The sequence below is a fragment of the Tarenaya hassleriana genome, unplaced genomic scaffold (genome assembly GCF_000463585.1).
Source record: "Tarenaya hassleriana unplaced genomic scaffold, ASM46358v1 Cleome1, whole genome shotgun sequence".
NCBI classification, from domain to species: Eukaryota; Viridiplantae; Streptophyta; class Magnoliopsida; order Brassicales; family Cleomaceae; genus Tarenaya; species Tarenaya hassleriana.
Window position 1 is genome coordinate 2,741,179 of NW_010960187.1, and position 13,646 is coordinate 2,754,824.

Below are 13,646 nucleotides of genomic sequence, written 5' to 3' on the forward strand. Positions count from 1 at the left end.
ACGACGCCGTTTCGATTCATCTAAATCTTAGCTATAATCTTTCGTACAAATCAAGGTTTAATTGGATACTAGTTACAGATGAAATACAGTAGTATTTATTTTATCCTGAAAATTAAATTTCTAAATAAATATAAGGTGGTTTTTTATTGGGGAATTTTTCCTTATAATTTACCTGAAAAATATTGGGAAACTGCGTATGTAATTACTTTTTTAAAAAAAATAAATATATTGAAGGTAAAGAAAATGAAGGCGAAGAACGAGAGAGAGGCAACGGAGGCAAATCTAACGGAGACAAAGATGCAAGTGGAAGCTACGGATGAGGCTGAGAACGCCAAGAAGAGGCTTCACATGTGATTCTTTCCGTACTTTGATTGTCCCATTGAGGATCTCTACTACTATTGTGTAAATATATAATTAAATAAAATTATCGTTTTCACATTTGAAGGATAAATATAACTTTCTATATCGATTGTTAAATTTCACTCGTACTCGTTCATTTCAGAATTATATTATATTTTATACATAAAATATAATAATTAGTATGGTGTATTTGGCAATTTAGTTGTATAGGTCAGTAAGTAATTGATAAAGACCGCTTCAAATAAAAAATAGAGAAGAAAACTAAAAAACCTGAATTCTTTTTTTTAAAAGTTTTTTTGCATAGAAAGGGTGCTTCTTCCCCTTTATGGCTTTATCCATTGAAGCAAAAAGCTTATATTCACCCTTGACAAAGCTGCAAATACTCAGTCAGATTCTCTCTAGTGGCTCGTCCCATCGGATCAATCTGGTTGCACCACTGCTCGGCATAACCCTCGTCGTGATGACCCGACAAAGCCACGTCCTCCCGCAAGTAATCCCCGCAATCGATGACGATGTTATGCAACAGACAACATACCAGAATGATGCTCGGAAGTTTCCTCCTGTCCGGTCTCCACATTACCTTGCTCAGTATCCTCCAGCTCCCTTTCAGCTGCCCGAATGCCCTTGACCCGATTTCCCTCGCCTTCTCGTGCCTCTCGTTGAATTTCAGCATCGAATCGGATAGATTCTCGCTGTCGTGAGGGGTTATTAGCCACGGAAGAAGCGGGTACCCGAAACCCCCGACCACGTACTCTCTTACCTCCGCTGTTTCGGACAGAGTTTTCCCGTTTCCGTTCAGTACTTGTCCCGTCTCGCAAAGTTTGAAGAAGCCCGAAAATTTTAGCAGCCGGGTAAAGCTCATTCCTCCGGGCCAACCAGTTACCATGTTGAGGAATCTCATCTCGTGGTCAAAGACTCCCTGCAAGAACATACTGTAGTTCTTCTCCGGGTCGCACCAGTCATCCGAAGCTTGCACAGCCGGTAGAGTCATGATAATGTGCGTAGAATCGATGGCGCCGCAACAATTGGGCAGACCATACATTTCCTCAAACTTCGACTTGATCTCCTCGGTTCTGTCTGAATCCGGCCATCTAAGATGATGTTTGGCTCGTTCTTCAAGCGCCTCGATGAATCTCCATGTAACCTGCAGGGCATTCATGAATAACCTCGTGATTTTCATCAAATCGGAATCCAAGAATCGGTATCGAATTTAGCAACCTGAGAAACTGTGGATTGGCCAACACCAAAGGCTGCACCGACTGAGACTTGAGATTCCCCAGAAGCTAATCTTCTTAGAGCAATGGCGACTTGTTTTTCAACACTAAGAAGCCTTCCTTCGATGTTGATGAGACCAGAAGGCGGTCTTGAGATAAGATCCTCCCTCACCAAGGAGCAGATGTAACTAAACGTAGTCTTGGAAACCCTAAAAAAGTACTTGAATGCATCATCTTCATCTGAGGGAATCGAAACTCCTGCAGGTTGATTTCGGTTTCAAAGCCTGTGATTTCAATTCACATTCTATGATTTTGAACATTGACAACCAAAAGCCCTAAACCACGAACTAGAATCTCTGCAAAGAATCGTCCAAGAGTTCATGAATACACTACATAACCGAAACTATGTTCTTACACCAATCGAATTTATGCACTCTCTGTCCATCTTCGGAGCAAAATCAACCAAAATACGAACACCGCTCAACGAAACTCGCAGAAATTAGAGCGATTTCACTCGGGAGAAAGCGAAAACCGTAAGAGAATGAACCTGAGGGAGAAGAATTGCGGAACCAGAAAGTGTCCCACCATTCGCAGTCGATAGCCTCCGGATCCAAAGGAACTACACTAACTCTGTTGTTTTTCTTCGATTTCTTCCTGATCTTTTTGGTCTTCTTCGACTTCTTCTTCGTCGGAGCCATGGACGAAGCTTGAAAGAGAGCTCTCCTCGGCTACGGAGAGACGACGGTAAAACACCCCCTCTTGACGAGAGAGACGACGGAAGGACGAAAATGGATTAGCAATCTTTGGAGAGTACTGAAACGTTGTCGTTTCATCATTAAAATAATTTACTAAAACCTTTTCGATAAAAACAACATTAATAGACATGGAAGTTAAATAATTTTTTAAAAAATGAAATATTAATATAAAATGAAATCATCGAGATACATGTTTCTTATGATCTGTATTTGCCCGATTTTATCGATTTTAATTACATTATGATATTTGAATTATAAATTATTTTTTTACATTGTGATGTTTTTTTTTACATTGGAAAAACCAACTTTGGTTTTCTTTATTTTGGTTTAAAGATATTTATATTCAAATATTTTTTAAATCAAATTTATATTATCCCAATTATTTTGCATACTCGGATCTTGTACCTATATCTCCAATATGTTTATGCACTAAGTTGTTCCTACGGTAAAATTTCATAAGTCCACATAAATGAGTACATAACATACTTCATTGAACAAAGCATGCTCTCATCTTGAGTTCAAATTTAAGTGTGGGGAGAGGCATTCATCTCGGACTCCCCCGGTTTTCTGAAAGATATAGTCGGACCAAAAGATCCGGTGAACTTCTGGATTATAAAAAAAAACATATTTCATTAAATACCCATAAATCAACTTGACCGGATCATTGGATTATTCAATACTACCCAAAAAAAAAGGTCATTTTTATACAGATTAAAAATATATTTTTCATTAAAAAAAAAATTGAAACGGCTTTTATTACGCATTTATTTTATTTATTTATTCATGTATATACGAAGTCGAGATCTTGGCACATCTTTTGCCCGTGTCAAATCATATCTTCTCCGAATCCTAAGATGATATCTTTTGCAATGAATAGTCCCCAAAAAATAATATATAAATTTTGACTTTTAAAATAACCAGATTTAGATTTGCCCATCTTCTCATGACATAACAGGATGGTAAAGAGCACTTATACATATTTTTATTATAAAAATATCAGAGTTTTTAAATGTTTATAAACAAACCTGTCTTTCAAATCGAAGATTGCCACTACAAAATTCCAAATTTTATATCCTCAAATAGAAACATATACGAGGTCATTCATTATCTTCTACGAAATAACAATCTTAAAACAGTTACCAAAGAGGATAAGACAGCATTCAACAACAAAAAAATGGATTTGGGTTTGATTATTTTTATATTAAGGTTTTTCAGTTTTTAAAAACTATATTTACATGATTTTATATCAATGGGTTTCTTTCGTTTCTAATTCGATTTATTTCGATTTTTTAGTTTATTAAAAATTATTGATTTTCCAAAAAAAATATTTTATTTAATTTTTAGATTGTTTTATTTAGTTTATATTTGATTAATTAAAATTAAAAAAATCATATTTTTATGATCCGAATTCAACTAATATAATTAGTTAGATATAATGAAAAATTACAAAACTAAAAAAATTGGAGTAAATAAATTTTATATGAAAATAAGATCTTAAGTAATCTCCACTAGATATCAATTATCATCTTTTTTCTTGCAATAATAATCTCCAAAATTATTTATAAATAAAAAATATAATGAATATTTCTAATGTAGGAGCAATTATCACCATTATAAATATGTAAAATATGAAATCAAATATTCAAATATATATGTATTCTCGGAAAATATGAATATTAGGTTAGAGAATTTTGTGATATATCATGTTTATGATAAAAAAAAAAAAGATTAAATAAACAAACAAAGACACTTCCACATGACATGCTCCACATTATTTTCTTTGTTAATTAATTAATTAATTATTTTTACGAGCTAATTAGTCTTTGGGCGTGCCTGTTTGGAATTGACCTTTAACCACCATCATTATCTCTTAATTAACGTTGATTCATCTTTTAATCATTGAATTATGATTCTTTTAATTCAACTTTAGCCTCTCGTCAAAACAACACCCTAATCTAACACTTAGACTAAGACTTATTCGCGATTAATATAATTTAAAAAGTTTAATTAGGTAAATTGATATTATTATTAATCAGAGATACGTAAACAAATTGATCCAAAAACGCTTTAGTTTGGTAGAAAATCAAAACTTGCGTTGAAATTTGCACGTAATAATTAATTCAAAAGTAGATTTTCACATGATAATCAACGTTGATGTGTAAGCATGCAAAGTTAACTAGAATTACATCTTGGATTAAGCAAAACAATATGCGAAATTATGAGTTAATACTAACGGTGATTTGAAATGGAGTTATCAGAAATTATTATTTGGGGTAAATAAATCATGATATAGATTTGGGAAAAATATAAATTACGGTATATATACACACACACACATAAATTACATAATAAATTCTATCACTCTTTTTTCATAAAAATGTGATGCATGTGTATAGTTACAATTAATCCGTCGTACTCGGAATATAGAATAAAAAAAATCTTTAAACTTAAAAACCATTTTCATATGATTAAGAAAAAGAGATGAGTTTATTTCGCAAGAAACAAAATAATTTCCTCATAACAAAAAAAAAAGATAGCATTACATTGGTTTTTGTTAGGTGAAAGAGCACTAACAGTGTAGACCGATGATTCCTCTTTTCTATGGGTTCATAGAAAATCTCGGTCGGTCTAAATTAAAGGTTATTTAAGGACAAACTTTTGGACCGTTTTTTAAATAAGATAATAATAATAATAGTAGTAAATCTAAAATGGATAAACATAGAAATTTCTTTAAACCGATGTGTTGAATTGAAGTATGGTTCGGGCCCCATGGGATAGAGGTTTTCCATATACGAGTCTTTGAAAATTTAGAAAGACATTCTTTTGGATTAGGGTTTTCCAATGTCCGTCCACCCTTATAATTATGATTATTTAACGCGTTGTTTTGTTTTCCACGTATGTGATGCGTAAAGAATTTTACTACAAGTAAATAAAAAAACTTGTTATTTAATTCTCGACACTTTACTTATGTTTTCAAGTGCTATTTTACGATTCACAACGATAACAAAGCAAATATTGAAAAGAAGAATATTATCAATGCAAATTTAGAATATATATTCAGACTATGTTAAATTATAATAAAAAAAAATTCGATTGGGTTTGTAGATTCGATTATTTCTAAAGTCTTAGGTTTCCCTTGAATCAGTCAGTTTCTACTGATTCATCTATTCTGTGTGGTTTGTCGGTTACTGTATAGAGATTGAAGATTTACTATTCGAGATGATGTCCGACCTGCGGGGCCGAACGATGTTCGGTATAACGGGATGTGAGATAGGTTCCCACCGTTACAAAAAAAAAAAAAAAAATCGATTGAATTCGTCTTTTGTCTCTCTCCTTTTGGTTTTATAAACTTTTCAATACCTGTTCCGGTCGTCCCTATAACCTAATTTAGAAAATTGTGTAGTCCCAAAACTGTACTATATGCATGTATCATAAACGAGTGTTGCTAAATATAGATACAAATTCAAAACACTTCACGTAATATGTGCCAATAGTCAACGGCTAATATAATCATGTAGGATCAACGTCGGTCCTCAAATGTATATTCTTATCGTGTTATGTTTGATAAAATCACTTTTCTATTTCCGTCACCTTTCATTTCGCCCTTTTCCCTCATAATTGGGTCACTTTTTTTTTTGCATGTATATATATAATAAAAATTCCATGCAATATGCAAGAAAAAATTATCATTTTAAGATAAATTTAGCTAACGTGTTTTTTTTTTATAAAAAAGTTTCACATAAATATGATCCGTGTAAGGCATCTACATATATGAGATATTCGGTGTCATTGATATCGATTTCAATCATTTCGAATTTTTCGGTCAAATTGCATAGGGCAATTAAAATATGATATATATTGACTATCTAAGACATATTCAGTAGACTAATACTCAAAATTAGATGTAAAATTTCGGATTCCCCTCTCCATGTCTCTAATTATGTAATTATATTCTTTTCCGAGTTTAAATTTTAAATTGGGGAGGAGAACGCAAATTCTAATGATATGAATTATTTTCAACCTCAGAATTAGTTTGGACTTGGTACATGGCATTCTCAAAAGAAAAAACTATGTAATTGTATTTGGTTGCTAATCTAAAATATCATGCGTTGAATAGGTCACGATAAAAGCATATTGGGTTAGGGAACAAATGCGATTATTATACAATGATAAAAAGGGCAGTGGTAGTCATATCCAGAAAAATTAAATAATAAAATATAAAGGGTCGGTTATGAAATCAAGAGGTATAATATATGGTTTAGGGGCATGTGATTGTATATTATTAAGGGTCGCATCTTAACTACCAACCCAACGACACAGAAATTTGTTATATTCCACATTAAAATGGGGCCAAATTTTACAATTTTTTAACAAATATATTAAAATTATACAAATTTTTAACAAATATGTTAAATATTCAAAATTTTATATTAAAATATAATCAAATGTTTAGACTTTTACACACCTTTTCTTTTATACACCGTTGTACCAGAGGCAAAAAAAAATAGCATATAAGCTAAATTACTGTGAACGGGTGGGCTCCACTTCAAACGAGATTGTGACATAAGGAGTTGCGGGACCCACTTCTCTGTGAGTTATCCAGTGTTATCGTATCACGCGTTCCCAAGCGTCTGCGTTTTTTTCTCCTGTTATATAGATATATCTTCATATCTATAATAAGCAAATATGTATTAATGTATACATCTTTTTAATATAATTTTAGAGATACACTTTGCTTATCGCACAAATAAGATCTATTTCACATTTGACTAATTTTCATATTACCCAACTTTTAAAATGATAAATATTTATGCAAGTTCTGGTTAGAAAACGTTTTGAATATATATTTTAGTATTGTATTTAATTATTCTTATTTTATATCAGATTTAGAATACATAATTTATGTCTGTATATAGAATTCTTTTTATATACATGATTTTTCATCTTTCGTGTGGTATTTACTAAAGAACCAACCCAATTCGAATCTCCATCTAGTGGAGTATTGAGGAAAGGAATATATTAGATCACATTACCCTATATTTTAATGTAGAGAGAATTCGAATCTGCGATCTCAAATTCTACGGTAAATGATTTTACTGCTGACTCTTCATGTGGTATTTACTGTATAACAAATATTTTTCAAGTTTCATTAAGTGATTTATATAAAAGCTTGTAAATTCTCTATTTTCTTTAATTACCGTCGTTCATGCAAATATCGACGAGTCGACGACAATGTCTTATGAAAACTTTCAATAGATATTCATTATATAACAATTTATTTTTATTTTTTAGTGTCAGAGTTTTATGTTAGTCAGTATGATATGTATATAGATATGTTTTTTTTGTTCAATATATAGACATGCTGAATATATCAGCCACGAAAAAATCGTTTGCTAGTCTACAAAAGTCTATAAAAATAATATTATGTTCAAATATTATATTCGTATAATTTCTGTTTTGGTTTGTCAATATATATATATATAACTTTTAAGAGCCATCGTTTTTACTTATTATTTACATATATAATATACGTTTTCACGTCAAGAAATTTCAATTATAATACGCTTTTCCACAAACGATGAAACGATATCCAATTAATTAATCATATATTATATCGTGAAATGTATTTTCATTGTCGTGTTCTAAAATATAAATGCATTTATGTAAGATAGTTAAAGACAAAACAAACGTGTAGGACTTACAGAGTAGACTCCAAGGTAATAAATCATACTGCCCCTAAGCCTGATAGCAGTAAAACAATATTTACTTTTTTTTTCCATTTTTTTTTATGATTGGGATGAAAATAAATCAGAATGCATAATAACTTGTAGCATATATATATATATATATGTATATATAATTTGTGCTTTATTTTATATATAACTTTCTATACTGAATATATATATATATATACGGGGGATGAAATGCTTTCAGTTGAGAGAGTTGACACTTGACACAGGCAAGTGAAATTCCCTATAGCTGACACATGACGTCAGCTTACTTAACGCCGTTGCTATGGCGCCGTTGTCTTCCATACATGTTTCGTGCCGTAACAGTTGACTATTTTCATGTCGCCGTTACAACTGTTTCTCACTGATAAATAAAGCATTTTTTTTTTAAATTTCATTGTTTTATCTGTTATAGATTGTATTTGTATTAAACTTCATTGTTTCATTACTCGTAACTACTTTTATTTTTATTTGAGAATTATGATATTTTCGAAAATATAATACATTCAGAAAATACATAAAATAAACGTATTTAATATTAATTTTTTTATTGAACAACTATTTTTCAATCTTCTTAAAATATATTTTGTGGTTTAGAATAAATAGATTTATTTAAAAAATAAATACATGTATATAAAAAATGAAGAAAAAACACGACAATGTGGAAAGACCTTTTTTTTTGCACAAGCAAATTTCTTGGAAAAAATCTCAAACAAAGTCATGAGTGAAACTAATATATAACGAAACAAATTAACAAGTTCGAAATGTTAGAACTATAAAAGGTTCATTTTTTTTTATAAAATTGAATAAGCATCCTATCCATATTAATAACAAAATGAATTGAGACTAATTTAGTATCGGCTATAGAAGTCGTCATAACAATTCACCAACAAAAAAGTCTTCATAATAATTTGTGTATTGATAGTGAATAATGTATGTTTTTTTTTAAATATATACTAAAAATCTAAATTTATTTAAAACATTACAAGGTGTGTTTTAGAGAAAAAAAATTAGGAGCGTCCTTTATCCATATTCCTATTGCTTAATCGAAAGAGAAATTTAGAACTTGGACCTTATAATATTGAACAACTACATTATTTAATGTAGAATCATAATCAATTGCAGAATACAGCTACAGTAGCATTATTTTATGGTTATATAATGGAGCCTCGAGAGAGAACGAATCTGAAACTTCCAACCTTTTCGTTGTCTTCTTCTCTGCGTAATCTCTTTCTCCTTCTTCGTCGTCGTCTGGTTTTCCGGCGAAAACGTAACCAACACTCACTACGCAAAAATGGGTACTGGTTGGAGACGGGCCTTCTGCACCACCGCACCGAGAAACAGCGACGCCGCAGCGCAGCCGGAACCCGACACCCGACACGGCGGCTACTCTGTCAGCCCGAGTCCTAGCCCTAGGAGCTGCGTCAAACTCGCCTTCCTCTCCGGGGGAAGTAACCCCTCGACGCCGCGTCCGGTTTCAAGCCCTAGCCTCCGATGTCGGACGGCTGACGGTGAGGCTCTGGCGGCGGAGGAAAACCTAGAGCCGCTGCTTCACTGCAAAACCACCACACCCAGATCGGCGGCGAAGAGCTCGAACCCGTCGTCGCCTCGTTCGCCATTGAAGCTCTCTCTGTTCCGGAACAGCTTCAAATTCAGAGTAAGAACAGATCGAAAAAGCTGAAATTGAAACTGCCCAGTGAAATAGAATTGTTGGTTTGATTGTGGATTTGTGAATTTTTGCAGAGTAGTTGCGGGATTTGCTTGAACAGTGTGAAGACAGGGCAAGGTACGGCGATTTACACGGCGGAGTGTTCGCACGCGTTTCATTTTCCTTGCATCTCCGACTATGTTCGTAAGAACGGCAAGCTTGTTTGCCCAGTCTGTAACGCTGTTTGGAAAGACGCTTCTCTCCTCGCTGCCCATCAGAATTGCGAAAATGCCACTGATCTTCCTCCCGCGAACGACGCCGTCTCCGTGAAGACCCTCTCGACGAAGAGGACGGAGATTCAAGAGAAGCGCGTTGACGGTTTCTCTCCAAGATCGAAGCTGTCGGTTTCTAGATTCTACGACGATGACGAGCCGTTGATCTCGCCTCGGTTCGTTCCCATACCGGAGGCCGATGAGAACGCCGGAGAGGAAGACAGTGATGTCGCTGAGTTCAAGGGATTCGTGGTGGATCCCAAACCATCTTCGTCCGCCGTCAAGTTCGACGAGGCTCCGATCAACGGCCGTGATTTTGGGAACGTACAGGTGAGGCTGTTGCCGGAATCCGCCGTCGTCTCCGTTGGTTGTGGCTACGAGACCCACGCGGTCGCTCTGCAGGTGAAAGCACCGCCTTCAACGGCGAGACGCGGCGGTGGCAATGCCGCGGCGCTTCTCGATCCGTCTCACCGTGCGCAGGTAGATCTCGTGGCGGTGCTCGACGTCGGTGTTAATATCGATGCTGCGAAGCTCCAAATGGTGAAACGAGCGATGAGGCTGGTGATATCATCGCTTGGCTCCGCCGATCGGCTCTCCATCATCGCTGTCAAGAGGCTTCTCCCACTGAAGAGGATGACAGAGCAAGGCAAACGCGCCGCGAGGCGCGTGATCGATACGCTCCTCTCCGGCGCGGGTGGCGGCCATGGCTCCAACGCCGGCGACGCGTTGAAGAAAGCGACGAGAGTGCTCGAGGACCGGAGAGAGAGAAACCCAATCGCGAGCATCGTACACTTCTCATCAACCAACGGTCAGGATTCCACTAGAGCCCATCCCAACAACCAACGATCTGGATACTGCCACGTGGCATCCAACCGGTTCGCATACATTCAAATCCCGGTTCACGGCCACGACCCGGCCGAAGAAGCGTTTACGAAATGCGTCGGCGGTTTACTCAGCGTCGTGGTTCAGGACCTCCGGATTCAAATACGGGTCGCATCCGGATCCTCTCCATGCGAAATCTCAGCCGTTTATCTCTGCAACGAACGGCCCACATTGGTCAGCTCCGGGTCCGGATCGGTCCGTCTCGGCGACCTCTATGCCGACGAGGAGCGAGAGCTTCTCGTTGAGCTCCGAATCCCGGCGGAGACGGCGGCGAGTGGGTCCCCCGCGCTCTCCTTGCGGGGGCTCTACAAGGACCCGTCGAATCAAGAGGTCGTTTACGGTCGGGATCGGAGTCTCCGAGTCCCTCAGGCCGTACGATCGTCGTCGCCGAGGATCCAACGGCTGAGGAACCTCTTCGTGGCTACGCGCGCGGTTGCAGAGTCGCGGAGGCTCGTGGAGCACGGCGAGTTCACCAGCGCGCACCACCTGCTCACGTCGGCGCGTGCGCTTCTCTCGCAGTCAGTTGCGGCGGCGCGTGGGGAGATGGAGGAGTATGTGAGGGCGGTGGAGACGGAGCTCGTGGAGGTGCAGGGGCGGAGGCAGCAGCTGATGGAGTATCAGCACCATCAGATCCCACGGCGGAGGGAGACGCCGGCAGCGATGACGGACGAGAACGGCGAGGCACTGACGCCGGCGTCGGCGTGGAGGGCAGCTGAGAAGCTAGCGAAGGTGGCGATGATGAAGAAGTCGTCGAGCAGCGACTTGCACGGCTTCGAAAACGCTAGATTTTAATATTTTAAAAAAATTTGGATAAATAATATATAAATAAATACTCTTTTTAAAAAAACGAAATTCTGTAATTTTTGGATTGTTATTATTATATTAAAAAGGTGATTAGAAGCAGACGGCGGGGAACTTTGTTAATTAATGATGAATAACCACAAAATCTAAAGGGCCATGTGAGCTTATAACATTCATGATTAGTATTTTGCATTTTCGATAAATTATATTACGTTATTGGAGAATTTAATTATTTCTTTCCGTTGTTGTCAGTATTTTTTGGTAGAAGAAAAATTATATTTGCACAGCATGATGGTTTGAATCTCCCGTGTGTCGAATTTTAAAAATAGTTTTTGCATGAGCTATTTTTAAACCCCATACAAATTCCAAATAATTCATAGTGTAAAATATGGACGTAATTAACAATGAAAATCGATTTAAAGAGGATTTTATGGACTAGTTCAGTTATTTTTTAAATAGACATTTAATAACTTGTAAAGCTAATAATAAAAAAATAGGCGGGTGTGTGTGTAGTATATTGTATTATCTTGGGCTTTATCGAATAATGTAACGTGGTGTATAAAAACAATGTTATCCTTTCGTAACAAAAAATTCATTGTGGAAGTGAAAATGGGAATAGACAGACTTCGAAGTCTAGGGAGGAGATGTTAGTTTTACTTCCAAACTTTTTTTTTTTTTTTTTTGATAATATCTGATTTGTTAAGGATGGGGTTCGAATCTGGGTGGAGCACTCTTTGCACATACCCACTTACCAGTTGAGCCAACCACTCTTGGCACTTCCAAACTTTCGGATGACAGAAATATTTTGTAAATAAATATTAGTTCTCAAGTTTTTTTCCCACTATTAATTCGATTTGTTGTTTCTATTTGTTTGAAGTCAACTAACATCCCCCATAATAGGACGAACACACACAATAATAATAATAATAATCACACACATAATAATAATAATAATAATAATAATAATAATAATAATAATAATAATAATAATAATAATAATAATAATAATAATAATAATAATAATAACAACAACATTATTGATTTAGTTAGTATTATTGATTTTAATTATTAATTTTAATTTAAGAATTAATTCCGTTGACGAGAAAAACTTTCAATAATTAACTTCCTTATCAAATTCTTTATGAATAAGCTCACATTCTTTATGAAAAGTTAGCAATTTAATGCACAACACAAAATAGTTGTATATCCTCACAAAGGAATCAACATCAATGCAATGATAAAAAACTCATCTCCCTCCAAACACATTAAAAAAAATGTAACATTCGGACAAATAAATTGAGTTTACAAACTTGAAACCTATTTTTTTTCCTAAAACCTATTTTTTTATGTGTTTAGTTTGAAGGAAAACATTATTAGAGAAAGGAAACAACAATATTATGAGTTAAAATTATTTTCCTTTATAAGAAAGAGGGAAAAATAAATTATAATATTTTTAATATGCCAAAATATATACTTTTAATAACTATTTTTTTCAACACATTTTTGTATTGCAACATTTTTTGGAACACAACTAAAAAACAACTTCCAAGTAATAAAATGTAGTTGCAAAACCACATGCCATGTACTAAAAAAATTTAGAGCGCTCCCCCCGCGTTTCGTTCCCGAGTCGCCGAACCTCAAAGCCTCCATTTGCTCTAGCGGCTTAGAAAGTCGCTCCCTCAGTTGGCGGGTTTGATGATTTCTCGCATTCAAAAATATTGTAAAAGAAGTCGATTTTCGGGTTCAGATTCGGAGACCCGTTTGAAAACGGGTCGAATTCCAAAAGTGCACAAACATCTTTACACATTCACTCATACCCAAACATAATACATAAAATTCGGCATACATAACTAACCACATACGTTAACTGTCATATGACAATTACAAAAACATAAAACTAAGTTGTCTTATCCTTAATAACTGCAACTAAATACACAACTGAAACATGAAGTAACTGTCGTCTATAGACACTTCAGCTCTTTCCC

General features: G+C 35.5%; 3 protein-coding genes across 3 annotated transcripts in view; 2 read left to right on the top strand and 1 right to left on the bottom strand.

Annotated features, from left to right (window-relative positions):
* The window catches only part of LOC104806901, a 1,005-nt gene extending 567 nt beyond the window's left edge, over positions 1–438 (top strand). Inside the window, exon 2 of the mRNA XM_010531994.2 lies at positions 235–438. Within this exon, the coding sequence (XP_010530296.1) occupies positions 235–354 (120 nt within the window). The 3' untranslated portion in view covers positions 355–438. The remainder of the gene's footprint in view (positions 1–234) is intronic.
* A 171-nt stretch (positions 439–609) lies between these two features.
* LOC104806905 (putative nuclease HARBI1) lies at positions 610–2,378 on the bottom strand. The gene is made up of 3 exons (XM_010532012.1): positions 2,122–2,378; positions 1,579–1,832; positions 610–1,504 (listed from the first exon to the last, which is right to left on the bottom strand). Exons 1-3 carry the CDS (start codon positions 2,270–2,272, stop codon positions 719–721), a joined length of 1,191 nt encoding a protein of 396 aa, XP_010530314.1. The 5' UTR covers positions 2,273–2,378; the 3' UTR covers positions 610–718.
* A 6,747-nt stretch (positions 2,379–9,125) lies between these two features.
* On the top strand, positions 9,126–11,780 carry LOC104806910. Its single transcript, XM_010532024.2, has 2 exons — positions 9,126–9,715; positions 9,802–11,780. The coding sequence occupies exons 1-2, from the start codon at positions 9,353–9,355 to the stop codon at positions 11,650–11,652; spliced, it is 2,214 nt and encodes a 737-aa protein (XP_010530326.1). The 5' UTR covers positions 9,126–9,352; the 3' UTR covers positions 11,653–11,780.
* The last annotated feature ends 1,866 nt before the right edge of the window (positions 11,781–13,646 follow it).

What these genes read in the sequence shown, in the direction of transcription:
- LOC104806905 (XM_010532012.1), bottom strand. Translation starts at nt 2,272, where the DNA reads ATGGCTCCGACGAAGAAGAAGTCGAAGAAGACCAAAAAGATCAGGAAG. An exon ending in CCGCAATTCTTCTCCCTCAG is followed by an intron (nt 1,833 to 2,121) that starts GTTCATTCTCTT and finishes ATCAACCTGCAG; the next exon opens with GAGTTTCGATTCCCTCAGAT. An exon ending in GCCAATCCACAGTTTCTCAG is followed by an intron (nt 1,505 to 1,578) that starts GTTGCTAAATTC and finishes AATGCCCTGCAG; the next exon opens with GTTACATGGAGATTCATCGA.
- LOC104806910 (XM_010532024.2), top strand. Translation starts at nt 9,353, where the DNA reads ATGGGTACTGGTTGGAGACGGGCCTTCTGCACCACCGCACCGAGAAAC. An exon ending in GGAACAGCTTCAAATTCAGA is followed by an intron (nt 9,716 to 9,801) that starts GTAAGAACAGAT and finishes GAATTTTTGCAG; the next exon opens with AGTAGTTGCGGGATTTGCTT.